Source organism: Zalophus californianus, chromosome 7, assembly GCF_009762305.2.
Source record: "Zalophus californianus isolate mZalCal1 chromosome 7, mZalCal1.pri.v2, whole genome shotgun sequence".
NCBI lineage: Eukaryota > Metazoa > Chordata > Mammalia > Carnivora > Otariidae > Zalophus > Zalophus californianus.
The window spans coordinates 29,094,707-29,114,994 of record NC_045601.1 but is presented as its reverse complement, the minus strand read 5'-3'; the positions used below and the strand labels follow the sequence as shown (position 1 = coordinate 29,114,994).

The 20,288-nt window shown below is 35.2% G+C and overlaps 1 protein-coding gene across 1 annotated transcript in view; it reads left to right on the top strand.

The window, feature by feature from the left end:
* The window catches only part of LOC113927850, a 217,552-nt gene that overhangs the window by 184,272 nt on the left and 12,992 nt on the right, over nt 1-20,288 (top strand). Inside the window, exon 5 of the mRNA XM_027604027.2 lies at nt 8,333-8,465. Coding sequence (XP_027459828.2) covers nt 8,333-8,465 — 133 coding nt within the window. The remainder of the gene's footprint in view (nt 1-8,332; nt 8,466-20,288) is intronic.

Genomic DNA, 20,288 nt, shown 5'->3' with positions numbered 1-20,288 from the left:
GAACCAAGTCAGTGAGGGTGTGACTGGTTGGGTTATGGGCAGGCAGCTGTCTCCGTAGAGTACACTATTTTAAAGCACAGCAACAAGAGGAATAAAAGAATGCTCCAAAGCTAAGATCTCTTGACTCATTATTCCAAATTCATTATGGGTAATAAATCTCAGAGCTGTATAATTAAGCAAATCAGTTATTTATAAATAATTGATTTGGGTGAAATTGAGGTCAGAAACCCTTTGAATGCTGCAGGAGTACACATTCCTTACCAGCTAGCTAGCCTCCCTAACAGTCCCCGCCCCCATACTTCAGGCCTCACTTGAATGCCATTTCCTGGAAAGAGCTTCCCTTGACACCCAAGAGAAGTCGTTTTCCCTTCTCACTCTCTCTCATAGCGCCCTATTCTTTTCTGTCACAGCCCTGGTTTGAAAATCAAACTCTGGGCAAAATACTTGACTCTGTAAGCTTCAGTTTTCTCATCTATAATACCAACCCCAGAGGGAAATTGGGACGAATACATGAGATCATTTATTTAAAGCACTTGACATAGTGCATGGTGCCTGGTAAGCATTAAAGCAGTGTAATCCATTCCTATAAGAAGAATTTATAAATACAGGTTTATATGCACATTTATTTGCTTAAAATATTATTTCCATAAAGGCAGGGGTCATGTCAACTTTATCTTCCACTTTACAGTCTCTGCACCTAGCCTAATACCTGGCACCCCAGAAGATACAGAATAAATATTTGATTAATGAAAGAATGAATGATCCAAGTTTGGGATGAAACTGCTTTAAACTCTAGGACCAGCCATTTGTGTAAGATGAAATCTTTCATGTTCTTGTTCATGAGTTTTCAGTTTCATCCTTTACATCTCTTATGTCTTCATTCAGACCAAAAATGTGCATAAAATGAAGAAAGGACCAGACATATTGTGATTACTTTTAATGGTTCTCAGTTTCTGCCATGGTGTCTTGGACAGATCTATTCTGGGATTTTGAAGCTGGGGTAGATATTTGGTGTTATGAATTCTGTTCATTTATAAGAATGTAAAACATGAATTTTCTGGAAAATGACCCTATTAATTAGGGTGACAAATGACTAGGAGACATTAGGACTGAAAGACCAACTGAACATGAGATTAACATTGTTAAAGTAGGATCACAGAATGCACTTAAATATTTCCCTTGTGTTTTTCTGATGATCAACTTAATATAAGCTCATTTAGAAAATGTAGGAAGAATACAACATAAAGAGGAAGAAAATATCACAGATACCCCCAACCCACCCACCCAGAACCAACTAGTATTCATCTTTTGGCATATTAATTTCCTTTCTGTCTAGAATAAAAGATTTTTAGCCCTGAGAGAGCCCTTAGGATTCACCTAAGGCTCACTCTAAGTCAGGTCTCCTGTCTCCCTGACTGTCAACATTTATTTCTCAGCATCAAGGAACTTGAATTTGAATAGAGTTTGAAACTCCCTCAATTAGAGCCTACTTGTAAATGATTACAGAATTCAATATCCTAACCACATTATAACAAATCAAACCAAACCAACCAAATATACTGCTCAGCCTGCCATGCACCCGCATCAAAGTGATCTGTAAGAATTACTGCCCAATTTATACTATATCTAGAATAGAAAGTCTTTAGGTTAAAGCATTGCAGACAAATTTAGCTATACTCTTTTCTTAAATTTACATGGTATTTCATGAACAAGTAGCAAATACTTTGATTAAAACTCTATGTTTAATAGGTTGGCAATTGGGACAAGGTGATTTTAGAAGATGTAAAATAAAGTGTGGTAAATAGGCATGGGTCATAAAAGAAATTATTCCCCCCCCCAAAAAATAAATTATTCCCATAGGAATAGTGATTATAGGAATAAAAAATCAGAAATGATAAGGTTAAGAAGTAAATAATGTTTTATAATAAAAACCTGGTTAAATAAATAATTGTATTTTGATAAAATACAATAATGTCACTGAATATTTGATAGCATGGAGATATAATCATATTACTTGAATTAAAAAGCTATAATAAAATATTATGTGCAATATAATTCTATTTGTGGACAAATACACTTTTAATTGGAAAAGAAGGATATACACCCGAATGTTAAGCAGGCTTATTGTGGGTGATGGGATCATGGTGATTTTACCATTCATGTGGATTCACATGGGATTATTCATGCTTTTTAATATTTTCTAAATTCTCTACAACAAATATATATTTCAGTAGATTGTCTATCTAGATAGCCTGATATTTTGAATTCAGATAAACCATCAGGTATTCTTAACCTGGAGTACTTGGGCTCCATAGGGAGGTGTCAAAGCATCTGTGAATTCCATGAAACACTATGCACAATGGTACATATTACATGTGTGTTTGTGGATATGTTGTTCCTGAAGAGGATCCCTCTCTTTCACCAAATTCTCACACTGTTGTGTGACTCCCAAAGCCTAAGGAAAACTACTTTCCAGTAACCTGTTCTAAAACCTCATTCCTCATTTCAAAGACTCTTATGTATATAAACTCTGTGGGCTAGCGGGCCATTTACATTAAATTTTAGTCTTCCCTGTGCATTTGGAACACAGCCAGAATATTCATGGGAGTAAATAAAATTAGCATCTGCTAAAAACTAAAACAGAAAAGGTAAGTTATTTATTGTGTGATAAGAATTGTATCTTACTATCAAAACTCTCTAATAATATACGCTCACTCCTTTAAAAATAAGAATAGGGGAGCCTGGGTGGCTCAGTTGGTTAAGCAACTGCCTTCGGCTCAGGTCATGATCCTGGAGTCCCAGGATCGAGTCCCGCATCGGGCTCCCTGCTCAGCAGGGAGTCTGCTTCTCCCTCTGACCTTCTTCCCTCTCATGCTCTCTCTCTCTACCATTCTCTCTCTCTCAATAAATAAATAAAAATCTTTAAAAAAAATAAGAATAGAAATTTCATATAACAGGTAAATAGTATAATTACTTGTTTCTTTATAAATCCTTTTCATTCAATACATTTTGAAGTATTACCTATTGAAGAAGAATTCAACTTTGCCCTTTTTTGGTCCTTATTTAGATAATCATATGGCATAGACTTTTTTTTTTTTTAAATGGCATAGACTTTTAACTCTATAAGTCTTCAAATGGTCTTTGACCAAAAGCAATAAAATCCTAAACTGATCTTTATAAATTGTATTTATATTTTCCTCTTGTGAATGGAGATAGAGAGGTACTCAAAGTTGTCTGTGCTTTTTGCTCATAGAAACTAATATCTTATGGGGCAATGCCAACACTACCAGCATACTTGAAACCCTAAAGGATGTTAGTTTGTTTTTTATTCAAAAATTAAATTTCTTGAAATACTTTTCACTTTGTTCCTACTCTTTCATTTTGGATAACTGTACACACAGACTCACACTTCTTTCATTCATTAACTGAAGAATTGCACTCTGGCTGCAAAGACCACATCATAAGTACTTACTGAGTTATAAGGAGAAAGAAGTGGATTCATTTTTAATTTATTACTCAATAAAATTATTATTTCCCATTTGGGACAGATAGAGAATTTGTGGCTCTTTTGAAATACCAGCCTGCAGCCTCATTTCTGTCCAGAGAACAGTACAGCCCTTTTGAGTTTGGCCCTATAAAGTGTTTTGTTTATTTGCTTTTTAATTCCAGGGTTGATCTTGCAGTCTTTACACACACTGTTTGATGGTGAGCATTGGAAGTTTGCCTCCATAGTCTTTGGGGAAGAAGGCATGTGGTGGTTCTATTTAAAAAGTTCTTTACAATCCACAGCAGCCAGTTTGGATTTTGAAGACTTTTGCCTAAAACTGTGACTTTTTGTGGATTTTTGAACATTGCAATGTCCCCATCACTAACTCAAGAAGATGGTGCTGCCATGCTGTGGCACACTCATTTCTTGCTTCTTTTTAGTGATTGACCCAGATCTACCATGTACACTACTGGAGTTTTTGTTATAAATCTTTAACTCTTGAAGATTAAGAATTCAGTTATAAATGATGTCTTTCTAATAAGTAGTCCCCCAGGTCTGAAATAAGGATTATTATTAGAGGATTCTGATTATGCCACTTATATGGTAATAGCAAGACACAACCAAGGATCTGATAACATCTGAAAGAACAAGATACCTCTGGTAATTTTGCAATGTTTGATAGGATAATTTATGAGTAGAAATAGTTCAACTTTCCAATTTTTTTTATTTTTAACTTTTTCCTAAACTTTGAACTATTGAAAATCTGAGACACAGGGAAGGCATCTATTTGGTTAACATGTCCCATTATATGTTAACTATAGTTTCCAACTACTGATGTTCAGTAGATACAAAATTTTTATTATGTTCAAAATAAAATGGAATCAATATCATGTTATAATCATAACAAATATCAATAATCACTATCTTAATATTATTAATAATAAAATTATTATAAAGTTCAATATCATGGGATATTGTAAACCTCTTTCTAGTGGAAATCTCTTGTCTCTTTTCTATAGACTCATGAACCATGGAGATGGGGTTCTCATGGTTTTCATAAATACTTTGTCCCTCCACATCTCTGAACATCCCAGACTTTTCTAAGTGAATTCCATCTAACATGAGAATATTTATCCTTGATTTTTACAGTCAGCTGATTGTGAAATCACTCCGCCATATCTCCATAGCTTTAACACAGAGCACATGCCTAATCTTCATTCTTTTTGTCAGTACAATGACTGCAACACTACTCTTGCTTTTTCTTCTGGTCTTACTTCTATGATCTTTACAAAAACCAATTTCCGTTTCCATTCACTTTATTTTTTATTTTTTTTTTTAAGATACACATTTGTCTTATTTTTTTTTAATTTTTTTATTGTTATGTTAATCACCATATATTACATCATTAGTTTTTGGTGCAGTGTTCCATGATTCATTGTTTGTTCATAACACCCAGTGCTCCATGCAGAACGTGCCCTCCTCAATACCCATCACCAGGCTAACCTATCCCCCTACCCCCCTCCTCTCTAGAACCCTCAGTTTGTTTTTCAGAGTCCATCATCTCTCATGGTTCGTCTCCCCCTCTGACATACTCCCCTTTTCTTCCTCTCCTGTTATCTTCTTCTTTTTCTTTTTTCTTAAAATATGTTGCGTTATTTGTTTCAGAAGTACAGAACTGTGATTCAACAGTCTTGCACAATTCACAGCGCTCACCGTAACACTTTAGCTATTCCATTTATGATCAGAACTTAAATCTTACCATTATTTAAAACTACCTTATTGCCAATATCTCAAACTCTTACATTTCCTTTTTGCCCCACAAATTTTATTTCCTGTTCCATCTATTTCCTCACTTCTACTAACCAATTGGTACCTCTCCTTTCTACTTCAGGTTCTCAATGATCCTTCACTCTTCTAGCTTAGTGACTCTCAAATTTTATAATATATCAGAATCACTTGTTGAAACACAAGCTGTGGACCTCACCCCTGGAGTTTCTGATTCCATTGGTCTGAGACAGGGCCTGAGAATTTGCATTTCTAACAAGTTCCTGGTGATGCTGATGCTGTTAGTCTGGGAACCATCCTTTGAACCACTGTTCCTGTTCAGTAACAAAACTCTTATTCTATCAGAGAAATAAGTGCCTAAGAATCAAAATGCCAACAACACTTTTTTCACAGAGCTAGAACAAACATTCTTAAAATTTGTATGGAACCACAAAAGAGCCTGAATAGCCAAGGTAATCTTGAAAAAAAAAAGCAAAGCTGGATGCATCACAATTCTGGACTCTAAGTTATATTACAAAACTCTAGTGATCAAAAGACTGTGGTACTGGCACAAAAATAAGACACATAGATCAATAGAACAGAATAGAAAACGTAGAAATGAACCCACAACTATATGGTCAGTTAATCTTCAACAAAGCAGGAAAGAATATCCAATGGGAAAAAGACAGTCTTTTCAACAAATGGTGTTGGAATGGAAAAAACTGGACAGCTACATGCAAAAAATGAAGCTGGACCACTTTCTTACACCAAATACAAAAATAAATTCAAAATGGATTAAGGACCTAAATATGAAACCTGAAACCATAAAAATCTTAGAGGAGAACACAGGTAGCAATCTCTTTGACAATGGCCGTAGCAACTTCTTCCTAAATATGTCCCCTGAGGCAAGGGAAATAAAAGCAAAAATAAACTATTGGGACTTCATCAAAACAAAAAGCTTTTGCACAGTGAAGGAAACAATCAACAAAACTAAAAGTCAACCAACAGAATGAGAGAAGATATTTGCAAATGACATATCTGATAAGGGGTTAGTATCCAAAATATATAGAGAACTTATAAAACTCAACACCCAAAAAAACAAATAATCCAGTTAAGAAATGGGCAGAAGACATGAACGGACAATTTTCCAAAGAAGACATTCATGTGGCTAACAGACGCATGAAAAGATGCTCAACGTCACTCATCATCAGGGAAATACAAATCAAAACCACAATGAGATACCACCCCACACCTGTTAGAATGGCTAAAATTAACAACTCAGGAAACAACAGATGTTGGGGAGGATGCAGAGAAAGGGGAACACTATTTTTGTTAACATTTTAAAATTTATTCCTAGATACTTAGGATTCAACTGGGGAAAAAAAAAACTTCCTTTAACATTGATCCTTTCTCCTGATCTCATCCTGTACTCAAATTCCCTAAACTGTCCATTTTTTTGAACGATCAGTTTGGAGATTCTATTTCTCCCATTTTTCACACCATTTACTTTATTCCCTTGCAATCTGGCTTCCTTTCCTATCCCTGTAAAAAAATATATTTTAAAAATGGTTACTCATGATCCCTAAGTTGCCAAACCAATAATTTTTTGTGTTTGTTTTTATTACCTTCAGTTTTTCTCTGCTTTGATTCTTACATCCATTTCAACATTCCTCCTTTGGCGTCTATGGCATTTCAGTCTCCCGGTTTTCCTTTTGATTATAATTCTTTTGCCTCTTACCTGCCTTTTTATTCTTCCATTTTGTAAACATAATGTTCTTCTTGTGGCCCTATTCTCTTTCTATGTGCTTCTTCCCATGTGCTCCAGAATGCAGGGATTTCTGTCTGCTTTCATCAGTGACGCAAGCACTTGGCATATTGTAGGTTATGAATAAAGGTTTCCTGAACAAATGAATGAAACTAATCTTAGCTTCCAAATCATTATTAACACCGATGTCAGGCAATTATTGGTTATTGTTAAAATTTGAACTCTACTTACCATTTTTATGCTGCATTATGGTCTCATTCTACTTTGTCTCATTTCTTGCTTACATTCTAATCAAACCAGGGTAATCAGTATTTCCTAATGTTGTCTTTGTTCCTGATGTTTTCTCTATCTGGGATTCCTTCCATTTTTATTTGTTGAAATCCTATTACTTAAGGCCCATATCATCTGTCTTCTTTTCTTGGAAGTCTTCTCTCATTTGCTCTGATTTTTTGTAATCTCTGACACTTTTAAATCTCCATAGATACTGTTTGACTTCTGCTACTCTCATTGCATTTGTATATATCAATGATGAAATTCTATCTTTAAAACTGGGACAGAGAAGAATAATGATAATTCCCAATCTTGGCAAGGGTGAGGGAAGAGAAAGTCTCAAACATTGTTGGTAGGAATTTTCAGGGGATAATTTGGCAACAAGTACCAAAATCTTAAAACTGCAAATCTTAAGACTGCATAGTCTTTGCATAACAATTTCCATTTCTATGATTTTTTTTCCTAAGGAAATAGCCAGAAATATATATATAATATATAATTATTATATTTGTATTATATATTATATATTACATATATAATTATATATTATATATCACATATAATATATATATAATATCATGTATTACAGCATTTTTTGTAAAGGTAAAAAAAATTATAAAAACCTAAGTGTCTAGCAATATAGTTTTAGTTCAGCAAATTTTGGAATATCATTATAATAGAAGAGAATAAAGCCAAAATAATCTCTTAAAATAATATTTATTTACATGAGAAAATGTTCACAGTATGAAAAAAATAGGACACAAAACAATTTTTCCAGTATGCCATTATTCCAGAGAAGAAATATTCTAGAAAACATAGATGCTTAAAAAATATTAGAAAGACCTGTGCCAAAATGTTAATGGTATTGTGGGATTGTGATTGACATAAAGTTTTTAAATGTCGTCTTTCCTACATTTTCCAAATTTTCTTATGCATGTTTATATTTTTTAAAAAGTGTCAGGAAAATTGATGCTAACATTTAAAATAGACTGTGTCATATGTCACCCAGATTCTTCCTCCTCTCTCCCCATTATCTCATCTGTTAGGATCTACGCTCTCATATCCCTGCTATTAGACGCACTGAAGGCTGTCCACTCCCGGCTGAGAACCCCTTCCTTCAACTCCAACAATTGCCATTCATTGAAAAAGCTGCCTCTGAAGAGAGTTGCCTCTTGCAAGGTAACACACATACTTTCCCACAGGCAGTATGCATGTAAAGACTCTACTGTAGAGGTAGGGCTCTAAAGGCCTTACTCCCTTGTCCCAGTCTGAGAGAATGCTACAGGACCATCCAAGCACCACAGCTCCCTGTGTACTTAGCCAAGGTCTTTGTTGAAACTGTTTTGTAGCCCATCTTCTCCCTCTGCCAATTCCTGCTTTCTTAGCTACCCCACAGTTGTCAATTCTGAGAACACACCATAATAAAATTTCTAGCTGGAAATTTTCATTTCAAGGTCTTCTTTCCAGGGAAACCAACCTAGAACATCCACTGTTCACTGGGTGCTTTACATCTATTACTCCCCAAAAGTCTTGAGATAAGATTTTTAGGTAATTATGATATCACTATTTTGCAGGAGAAAATTATTTTCAAAATATTTATGTAATTTGTGCAAAGATATACTATTACTAAATGTCACAGCCAAATTGAAAGCAGGTATGTTTGGGTATATGGGATGTCTGGGTGGCTCAGTTGGTTAAGCCACAGACTCTCGGTTTCCGCTCAGGGTCATGAGATGGGACCCCCACCTCCAACTCCACACGTGGAGTCTGTTTAAGATTCTCTTCCTCTGCCCCTCCTGCTCGTGCTCTCTCTCTCTCTCTCCCAAATAAACTTTAAAAACAAACAAAAAAAGAAAGCAGGTATGTTTGGGTATAAAGACCATGCTTTTTTGCATTAAGCCAAATAGCTCTCTCTAGTCAGCCTATGTTTCATTATTTTTGTGCTTTTCTTGTTCTCTCTGGTAGAGGTAAATTCTTTAGCTGCACGGATTTTTGTCTTATTTATCTTTGAATCCCCTGTAGGGTATTTCATGGTACCTTGAACATAATAAGTGCTCCATGTTTGTGAAACTGACTTGAACTAGTCAAGGTTTAAAATGTAATTCTACTATTGTTCCATAAGAAATGGATTCCCTAGGAGGAAGAAGAAAATGGTAAGACATAACAATTGTAATTCAATTTGTTTCATGAAATAATTTCTTATAAAAAAAAAGTGATACCCATTTTTTTCTCCCCCTTCCTCAGTATTAGATAACAAAATGCTATTTTCCAGAACTTTGCTTTTAATTACCCAAGTAAGCAAATCAGTGGGGTGTAATAAACTTATATTGAACTTTGCTGGCAAATATCACAGTTTTTACCTTATATCCCTGATTCAGACTTCTATAAAATCCAAGTTATTTGGGAAAAGAATCTACTAAGAGTAGAGAAATGTAACAAGAAAATGAGTTTGTTTTTTAACACAAAACTTGAAAGTATATTAACAGAATTGAAGTTTTGGTGGCAGCAGACAGAAATGTTTGAATTAGGTTTCCAGCATCTGTTAGAACTTGCAATTGCAAGTTAAATGTTTCTTAAAAAGAAAATCTGCCAGATTTCTCATTTTTAAAAGACAAATGAAATGAATATATCAATGATAGATTATGTTTTTAGTAATAAATAATATTAGATCTAGGTTTCAGTTTGGGAAAATAAACTACAAAAGACACACCGTAGAGAAAGTTTATCTATTGAATAAATTTTCTTGTTCTTGTATTGCTAGAAAGTCAGTATGAAAGGGTATTTCTAACACAAAATAGGGGTCAATTAAGTTAAACATTGTTAATGCTGTAAGGTTTGGCAAAAGGCATGATGATTCTATAGAATGCATTATTGGTAACTGACCCAATATATTTTTTAAAAGTGACCAATACAATAGACTGGATGATTTCCTAGTAAGTGAAATAGATAGCTACATGTGTGAGATTATTTCAGGTGCCACCACCATGAGTGGTTCAAACACTATGAGTCCTAAAATGCCACAATTAGGAATTTATCATTTTGATCAACTACTTTGTTTTCTATTAAAATACTTATCTCCCTGAGAAGATAATACTCAGCCATTCTTTAATATTTTTATTTAGCCTTATTCTAGATGTTCTCTAAGAGTTTCCCAATAAAATATAAGCAACCATCTCTAAGCCTAGAAGATCAGTGTATTGATAGTATTTCCCCCTTGAACTCCAGTTCTTCCTTTTGAATAGAAATATTATGGTCTTTGAAAAAACCTCCACACCCCTTTTGCCCCTCCTCCATTTTAAAGTGCCAATAAAAGGGGCCTCTTGAGTAAATACTTAGGAATTTATGTTAAAGTGATTTATAAGCTATAATTTACTTATAAACTCCATATGCTTTCAAATGACCACAATTGGATTGCCCCTATTCTGTTCTCAACCTCACCCTGATAGCAACTTTCTTTCCAGTTCTAAAATGAGATTGATGTCTTCTTGAAAAAGCTTAGAAATTTTGAAATATTCATTTTATTACATCAGTGGAAACTTCTTAAATTAGTGAACCATTTAAACTAATAAGCATCTTTTAAGATTGCAAATATCATCAGCCAAGAATAATTTTATAAGTCACTTTAACTTAGCATAAATTATTTTAAGTAATTGGTTTATCCTAATTACTACTGAGATAATCCACTGAATGAATAAAGTTTTTCATTTGAGAGAAAGAGACCATGGAAGACAGGATAGCACAAAGATTGGGAAATTCTTAGGGTAGTGTGAAAATTGGGAGTGGAGTTGAGGAAAAGATGCAAAGTGGTGCCAGATCAGGTTCTTGTTTCAAAATTTTGTCTTAGATGGGTTTTGATTAAGATGAGAAAGATTCCAACTTTTATCTCTTCTTGCTCTTTGCTCTCTACTTTTTTCTGCCCCTTCCTCTCCTTACCCAGGACAAGTGTGTCTTTACCAACAGGAGACTTGAACTAAGCCTACTTTTACTAGAAATAAATCTAAATTACATTATGGGGTCATTGATTTTTGCAAGCTGGCTGACAGTTATGGTACCCACTTTTGAGAAAAGGTATCTTTACAAATCTGAACAACAAACACCTATGAAACATTTTACAACAAATTGATTTCTAAATCAGGCTCATAGTTACAGACACCATTCTAACTGGAGAAAGTACCTACTAAAGTCAGCTGCCCATCAGATGATTTAAGTGTCTCTACTGAGCAAGAAGAAAAGAATGGTGAGCTCATCCATTTTATAGTCAGAGCATCCCCATGTGGCAGGGTGGGCCAACTAAAGAAGGAAATGTGGGCTGGTAAATATTTAGTAATTATTCAGTGTATAAAAACTTTAGCCAGGGAGGTATTTTCTCTATTTAAAATTGTGTCTTTTATTGGAGTTTCAATGATGGGTATGCATTTGAGGATAAAAGGCACAAAATTACAGACAGAAAATGAAATGAAACAAGGAAAACATGGCTCAACACACTCGGAAAAGCTACTTGGCAGCATTCTGTGAACTTTTAAAAATACGTTGTGTTCATTGGCCTTAGCGGCTCCTTCCCCTTGTTCCCTTGTCAATTTTATCCTCTCCCCCTCAAAAGAAGAGCCCCCTTCTCTTTCACTTTTCTTAGAAGGCTATTTTCCCTAAGAGAATTCTGCACTTTATTTCTTCATTCCACATCTTTCTAGGGAGGATGGTGTCTAAGAAGGTGTTTTTTTTTTTTTTCTATACAAGTCATTAATTTCATTAGAAAAACACCAGATAAAGTCAGTGGGAGTCTTCCCTTCCTGGCATGAATTCTGTCAAGGTCATGTTTTCAGGCAAAGTTTATGGTTGGTATAGAGAGGTTCGGAATCTTCACCATGACACTATGAAGCATATGGAAACTGAAACTTCCGAAGGAAACTTTCTACTTCAGTATTTGGCAAAGAAAATAAGACTGAGACAAGAACAAGAATTAGATCATGACACATGTTACTTGGCAAAAGAGGAAGTCAAAGAAAATAGGATGAAGAAAAGCCCAGGAGACAAAATGTTGGCTTCATTTTGTACCTAGGTCTTTCCTTCTTATAGCTGGCTTCCAAGCTAATTTTTTTTATTATTCTTACATTCTTACTGTCTTTAAGTTCTTCAAAACTTCATAGTTAATAAAACATGGGTTGAAAGCCAGTTAGTTATTTATTTTTCTAGGGAGTTCTTTCTCTAATTGTAGAGCTCTGTCTGATATTCTTGTTACTTTTCATATTCTTATTTAGTATTCTTTAAGAAATTGACCAGGTTTCTGAAGGCAATCTATTGTCTTATTTCCAGTTTTCAGCTGTGCTCAATATTTGTATTATTCAGAAGAGGGGATATTTTGTTTCCTTGTTGGTGCTTTTCAAAGTATAGATAACAAATATCTTAAAAACACAAAAACTAGTGTTGTAACATATTGTCTCAGTAAATCTGTAAGTAAGAAACTGGGATGCAGAGTCACACTGCTGTTAAGTGGCAGAACTGAGTTTTGAACCTAGGTGGTGTTATTTCCCTCATGTTCACCTTGGAAAACATTTACTGAGAACATGATAAGTACAAAATACTGTAGCATATACACTAAAAGCTATAACACCCAACAAAGTATTTAAAGAGATGAACATGATCATAATTAATGAAAGTGGAGCTAGTATGCACTTTAATTTTTTTTTTTTTAGTTAAAAATATTTTGGGGGGCATCTGTGTGGCTCAGTCAGTTAAGCATCTGACTCTCGGTTTCAGCTCAGGACATGATCTCAAAGTCGTGAGATTGAGCCCTGGGTCAGGCTCTGCGTTCAGCATTCTAGTCTGCTTGAGATTCTCTCTCCCTCCACTCTCTCCTTCTGCCCCCCCCCACTTGTGCATGCTCTCTCTTTCTCTCTCTCAAATAAATAAATAAATAACATCTTTAAAAAATATTTTTCATTGTGCTTAGTGGGAAAAAAGAATTATGAAGGTAAATCTTGGAAACCCATTTGAAGGAGATAAGCTTTACAGTCTGAATAGGGCTGTGACAAGCAGAGACTGGCAAAGGACATTCAGATGGGAGAGTATAAGTAGAGGTCTGGAGGCTGAGACGGTGGGGGGACCGGGCTGAAAGGTGAGATTTCCCACGTGACTAAGATTGAGGATGTAGGAAGAAAGCAGGATTTAGAAAGAGATGCATGTAGAAACATAACCTGTAGCAGATTGTGGAGAGCCTTGAATGTTAAAAAAAAAAAAAAAAAAGATTTGGATTCATTCCATATGCAGCCTGGACCTAGTAAAGATTTTAGACATGGGTTATATAATCAGATGAATTTTAGAATGAGATCTCTAGCAGCAAAGTGTAGGTTAACTGGAGGGAAGAAATGCCTCGGGGGAAAGCCAACCAGTTAGGATACAAGTGGAGAGCCTTCTACTAAAGAGAAAATATCTCAAAAATAGGGTCCACCAGCTTTAGTCAGTGATTTATTATGGGAACAAATGGGAGGGAAGAACAGGAGATGAGCTCACATTCTGTAGCCTGAGTAGTGTGGAGAAGGTGCCCTTCTTATTGAGAGGGGACACAGGAGGGGGAGAGGTTTGAAAGGAAAGATGTGTTCAGCTCGGGTTTTTGTGAAAAAGTGTAGCCTATAATTATCTTTCCTACTTTTCAGTTGTAATAATCAGCTCCACACAGTTTGGGTGCCTGTTTATTATATATATTCTGAGATATATAATATTTTTATTTATTTTTTAGTTCCAGTATAATTAACATACAGAATTAATTTCAGGTATACAATACAGTTATTCAACAATTCTATACATTACTCAGTGCTCATCATGATAAGTGTACTCTTCATCCCCTTCACCCATTTCACCCATCACCCCTCTGGCAACCACTAGTTTGTTATCTATATTTAAGAGTCTGTTTGTTTCTTTTTCCTTTGTTTTGTTTCTTAAATACCACATATTAATGAAATCATTTAGTATTTGTCTTTCTCTGACTGATTTCATTTAGCATTATACCCTCTATATCCATCCATTTGTTGCAAATGGCAAGATTTTATTCTTTTTTTAATTTTATTTTATTATGTTATGTTAATCACCATATATCACATCATTAGTTTTTGAGGTAGTGATCCACGATTCACTGTTTTCGTATAACACCCAGTGCTCCATGCAGAACGTGCCCTCCTTAATACCCATCACCCGGCTGACCCATCCCCCACCCCCTCCCCTCTAAAACGATTTTATTCTTTTTTATGGCTCAGTAAAATTCCATCGTGTGTGTGTGTGTGTATAAAATCTTTACTGAGATATATTATATAGAGTAGTATTTTTATTATTCTAGTCCATATTATATAATTCCTCACAATGTATGTATGTACTGGAGTTTTGACTACCTGCTTAGCATGTAAATCTGCTCATCATTGTATCAGAAATCTCTATTAAAATACAAATCATCTTTTGCTGTTTTCATTGATGATGCTATTATTTCTAAAATACAAGCAGTATTTCTGTCAGATATTGATATAAACTTGAAGTAATTGGTAAGTAGGATCAACAGTTGGGTGATTTTGAAGTGGTAACATTCTAGTAAAAATAAAGTATTTTTAGATATGAAAGTCATACTTTATTTAACATTATTCTTTTTTTAAATATTTTATTTATTTATTTGACAGCGAGAGAGGGAAAACAAGCAGGGGGAGTGGGAGAGGGAGAAGCAGGCTTCCCACTGAGCAGGGAGCCCACTGCGGGGCTTGATGCGGGGCTTGATCCCAGGACCCTGGGATCATGACCTGAGCCAAAGGCAGACGCTTAACGGCTGAGCCACCCAGGTGCCCCATTATTTAACATTATTCTTATGGAAGATCTAGTAACAGTGTTTTCTAACAAATAGATCTTTTGGTTATGCTAGCAATATTCTATTCAGATATTTCAGTGGATTATATATCTACATTTATGTCTGTATGTTTTTGTACTTTTAATCATATTTAAACCATTGTTAATATTGAAACTTCCCAGGATCTGGTCCATATTTTTGACATCTTTTAAATAGGTGGCACCCCCTTTACAGAGTACTGTGTTTATTTTATTTCTTCCTATCTTGATTTAAAATTATCCTGTAATTTAAAGAGTATTTAGAGGCACACATCCCTTCTGTACCTAAGCTCAGTGGATGCCTGCCATGTCCATACTCACCTCAGCAGAAGTCTAGGGTTTTATTCTCTGGAGAGGACTCTGAACTGCAGGATGCCAGGCACATATCTTTGGCCTAACCCAACCCTAACCCTAACCCTAAATCTGATCCTAACTCTACCCCTATCCACTAACCTCTAACCCTAATCATGACTATAACCCTAACCCTAAACCTAACCATCTGGAGAGGTCTCTGACACCAGGCACATAACCTTACCCTGACCCTAACCCTAACCCAACCCTAACCCTGGATGTGAGAAAGAGGCTTTCCTGAACACATGATCAGAAAAGCTGAGAAGCAACCTAGTTATTCTGGAGAAGATCCAATGAAATGAAATGAAATGAAATGAAATGAAATGAAATGAAACTAAATGAAATGAAAGAAAACAAAATTTTCCTGTATTTATAATGTTTATATATATAGTTTATGATAATTATGGTGTATTTCTTATCTGTTATGTATCTTTTTTGCCAATGAGTCTTGAATAAGTTATTTTGTAAAAGGAACTTAATTTTTAAATCCTTTAAGATGCTATCTATCTTTATGTGTCTAACCTATCAAAACTGAATTCAAGACAAAGGAACATTCTCCAGGAAATTAGTCAGATGATCCTGGCAATTGTTTTATAGATTGTATTATTGTGGAAATAATGTGCTGCTTTTTCCTACTGGGTCTTTAACCTGACCCTCTCTAAGCCCCAAAATTATGCATCCTGCCCCCATTGACTTCAGGTCTGGCAATAGACTTTGGGTCAGTGAAATATATGTAGAAGTAACACGTTACATTTCCAAGCAGAATCCTTAAGAGTAATTGCCTGATTATACCAACTTTTTGTCCTCTTTTCTTCTAGCATAGCATATCATAAAGTCTTGGTCTCAAAATAAAGTACTCTTGGAGCAAATCTTGGTCAGTCTGTAACTGTGTAATTGAATGAAATATAAATCTGTGTTTTTGTTATGTGAGATACTGAGATTTGTGGGTTATTTGTTAACTGTACCAAATACACCTTAAACTGACTAATCCAAATAACTTTCTACATTCCTGATTCTTGTTATATTGTTATAGATAAATATAGATACAGATATATCTTGTTATCTTGTTATATCATACCTTGATTCTTGTTATCTAGTCTAAACTATTGTAGACTTTCCTCCTACATGTTTCCTATAAATATTAGTATGTTTTTATTAAATGGTATAATACTATGAAATAATTATATATTTTTAAAATCTCTATTTTGTTTCACAGTGTATTGTGAATATTAAGCCAGATGGCTAAATATATATTTGTGTCTTTACTGGTTGAATGCTGTCCTTTTGATGGAAGGTAGTATAGTGTAGTGGTTAAGGATACAATACAGTCTATAGGACACAATTTTGTGGGTTCAAATCACTGTTCTACCACTTACTAGCTGTGTGACTATAAGTAGGATATTTAATTTATTTGTGACCTTACATAACAGACTTATTTGCCTCATAATATAGTAAACCAGTCTCTTATTGTTTAATTTTTTCAGTATTTTTCTAAGAACATTTTGAATAATATCACTGGCACCATCTTTACCCTCATCCTCACTTGTCTTACCCCAATTTCTCACAAACCCTGATTATTTTAGTTTTAAAATATCTCTTTTATCTGTCCTTATATCCAGTACTACCATTACTAAATTACATGATGATTTAAATATATGTAAAAGAGCATGAAACATTTTATAAATTAATAACTACTCTTGACTTAATAAAAAATCTTAGGAAATCAGTAAAAAAGGAAGCATCATTAACCTCAGAAAGACTATCTGGCAACATATCTCCTACTTGTGAAACATTTAATGATATTTTCATTAAAATAAATGATAGGCCAAAGATGCCATCGGTTATGCCAGTATTGTATCTAAAAGGCATTCCTTTTGGAAAGATAGATAATTCAGCTGTTTGAAATACCCTGTGCTGTGAATAAAATGGTCTTCAGAGGGTTCTCAGAACTCCTTCCTGATGTACTCCATTTTGCCTTTTATACTATCAACTAACCACTATAAGACCTTCTTTGACTATGTGATATTAGTTAAGTGAGCCATTTACATTTAATGCCCCCAATCTGTCTAGCCAATAATGATTTTCTGTACATCAATAAGCATGTATTGGGTTGGTTTCCCTACCCCAGATGAAGAGGTTGGATTAAGTGAGCCATGCAGCAGGGTTCCCTTGGCCCTAGAACAGAAGCAGAATTGCCTCTCTCCTATAGCTATGCATGTGTGGATTGAGGAGAGAGGAAGTATCCAACTGAATCCTGGAGGGGGGGCCCAATGGTAGAAGCTAGGGAAACCTGCTGGAATGTTCTTTACAAATGCAAAGGCCTGGAGTTGGTGAACCAGGTGAGAGGAGCACCAGATAAAGGAGCACCAGATAAGAGCGAAGGAGGGTTGCTAGAGTTTGCTGCTTGGCCAAGGGGAGTCCCATCTAAGGCCAGTTCTTTAACAGGGCAATTTCAGATTCACTCAGCAGCCTTTCTGTGATTCCAAATGTACATGCATCTCAGATATACTCAGTCTTTGTAACTCATTGCTTGCTCATATTAAAATATTACAGGGAATATGAGTGAACACCAGAAAAGGTAATTAAAGAAATACATTAGCTACTCTGATGGATATTTTGAAAGCAAGAGGAAAAACATGCACTACTAATCAGCACTTTCAGAAGTGTTGCCAGTGGAAAGATATGAAATTCAAAAGAAAAATGAGATATTGTTTGATGAATCAAAGTAGAAATATTTTCTTAAACGTTACTTTGTGTAAGCAGAGAAATGTTAAACCTGGTACTGTCATACAAATAACTTTGGCCTCAAGAAGCCAAACAAACTTTGAAGATGTGAAGAAATCTTGATTAGTCCTACAGATTCCATCATCACCTACGTGTGGATCTTAGCACCAAATCTCAAGGCAGGATGCCCAGTAGAGAATTTCTGGAACACGCATCCACTGGTGCTGTAGCGATGCTTTCTCTTACATAACTCAGCTGTCAGGCTCAAACACAGAGCATGGAGGTTTGCAGAGTAACAGTTCTATACTGTGAACACTCTGCGTCATTCAACCAATCAATCCATCATTAGATATGGAGTGCCTGATTTATGGATGGGGACTGGACTCATACAGATTTGCTTAATATACAGTGTTTTAAAGAAAAACTAAAACATAGCTTTAGGTTTGAGATTGGACTGCAAATGGTGAGAAAAAAGAAAATTGTTGGGAAGAGACAGAGTTACAAATAGGAATAATTATCCCAACTTCTAACTAAATTATAATCTTTATATGAAAGTAATGTAGGACTTTAGATTAAATATTGTTGATAGAATCATATAAGTTCAAATAAAAAGAGCAATGATATAATTCCTTTTATTATACAATCAAGGGTCATTCTACATTTGCAAGATACAAAGCAATTTTATACTTTACATGAATCTTTTTAAAGACAAGAATTTGGCCTGACTCTGTGTGTAATGTGATATTTTACAGCTCTATCTTTGAAAGGAACTAAATTTCTTAGGTGGGATGTTTGACTTAACTATGAGCACGTTTGTTATAACTCTAGGGATCCTTTCCAACTGATTTTTCTTCAGTTCTTATGTCGAAGGTTCCTGTAGACTCAAAGGCCTAAACTCAGTTCAGCTGAGCCGAGGGAAATCTGCCACTAATAACACAGTAAACACAGGGCACCAAAAGGGATTCTGGCTGAGAATATTCCTCCCACGAAGGAGGACAGATTCTTTGTCAATTATGATGGCAACTGTTTGTGAAAAAGCAACACTTTTATAACATTACCATTTTTTTTTTTTAAATCACATTTCGTGGCTGCCTGCACATTCTGGATTTATAGGACCAGGGAAAATTTAGTAAACAGCCATCTAATCCCAAATCATAAACATGTATCAAATAATTCCACAAATTTCCTACCTGCCTTCTGCAGGTTTTTCTGATTTGTCTTTGAATTTGTTAGAAACTCAATATGGGAAAGAAACTATGTCAGAAATCTCTTTATTTTTCTTATCCTAGAATTCCAAAACTCAGCAAACAAAAGGTACCTTCCTATTGCCTCAACACATCATACCAAAAAATGCACTGAGAAACTGCCCATCACTAAGGGTAGTGTTCTGTTTTCTTTTGCTTTATTTTGTGTTTTAAAATGTACCCAGGATTTTTATTTTATTCAGTTATGATGAGGCCAACAGATCAGGGCAAGATTGCCATTGAAAAGATAGTTTGTTACACACAGTTCCAAGAAGGTTCTGTGGGCACACCACACCAAGCACCAAGGGAAGCACCAAGGTCTGTCAGGAGGCAGAAGTGAGGGGAAAGAAAATATGAATGAGAGACTTTACTGTGGTTTTTGCAGGAAGGAATGGGAGAAGCAGAATAAGCAAGCTGAGCAGATTTAGGACTGGCTAGTTTGAATAATTTTGGCTAAACTTGAGCTACAGGGGTGGTTCCTGGTGGTCTGGTACTTGGCTCTGAGGTGGTTTACAGCAGGAGGAACAGTGGCCCAGACCACAGGTTTCTAACACAAAGAAGCATGTTGGGGTATGAAATCGGGATTGGTTGGTTTGTATATCAAAGATATGTTCACATGTGTTATCTCTAAGAATTAGCTAGCTCTGGGAGGGGCAGTCTCTCCCCAGCCAGCAAGGCCCCAGATTCCAGAGAATCAAGAATACAGAACATAAGAAAACATCGCTAATCTACCTTATTATCAGAGCAATGAGTAACCTATTACGAGCTTTGGCCCTTGAAAAATCCATTGAATATATATATATATATATATATATATATATATATA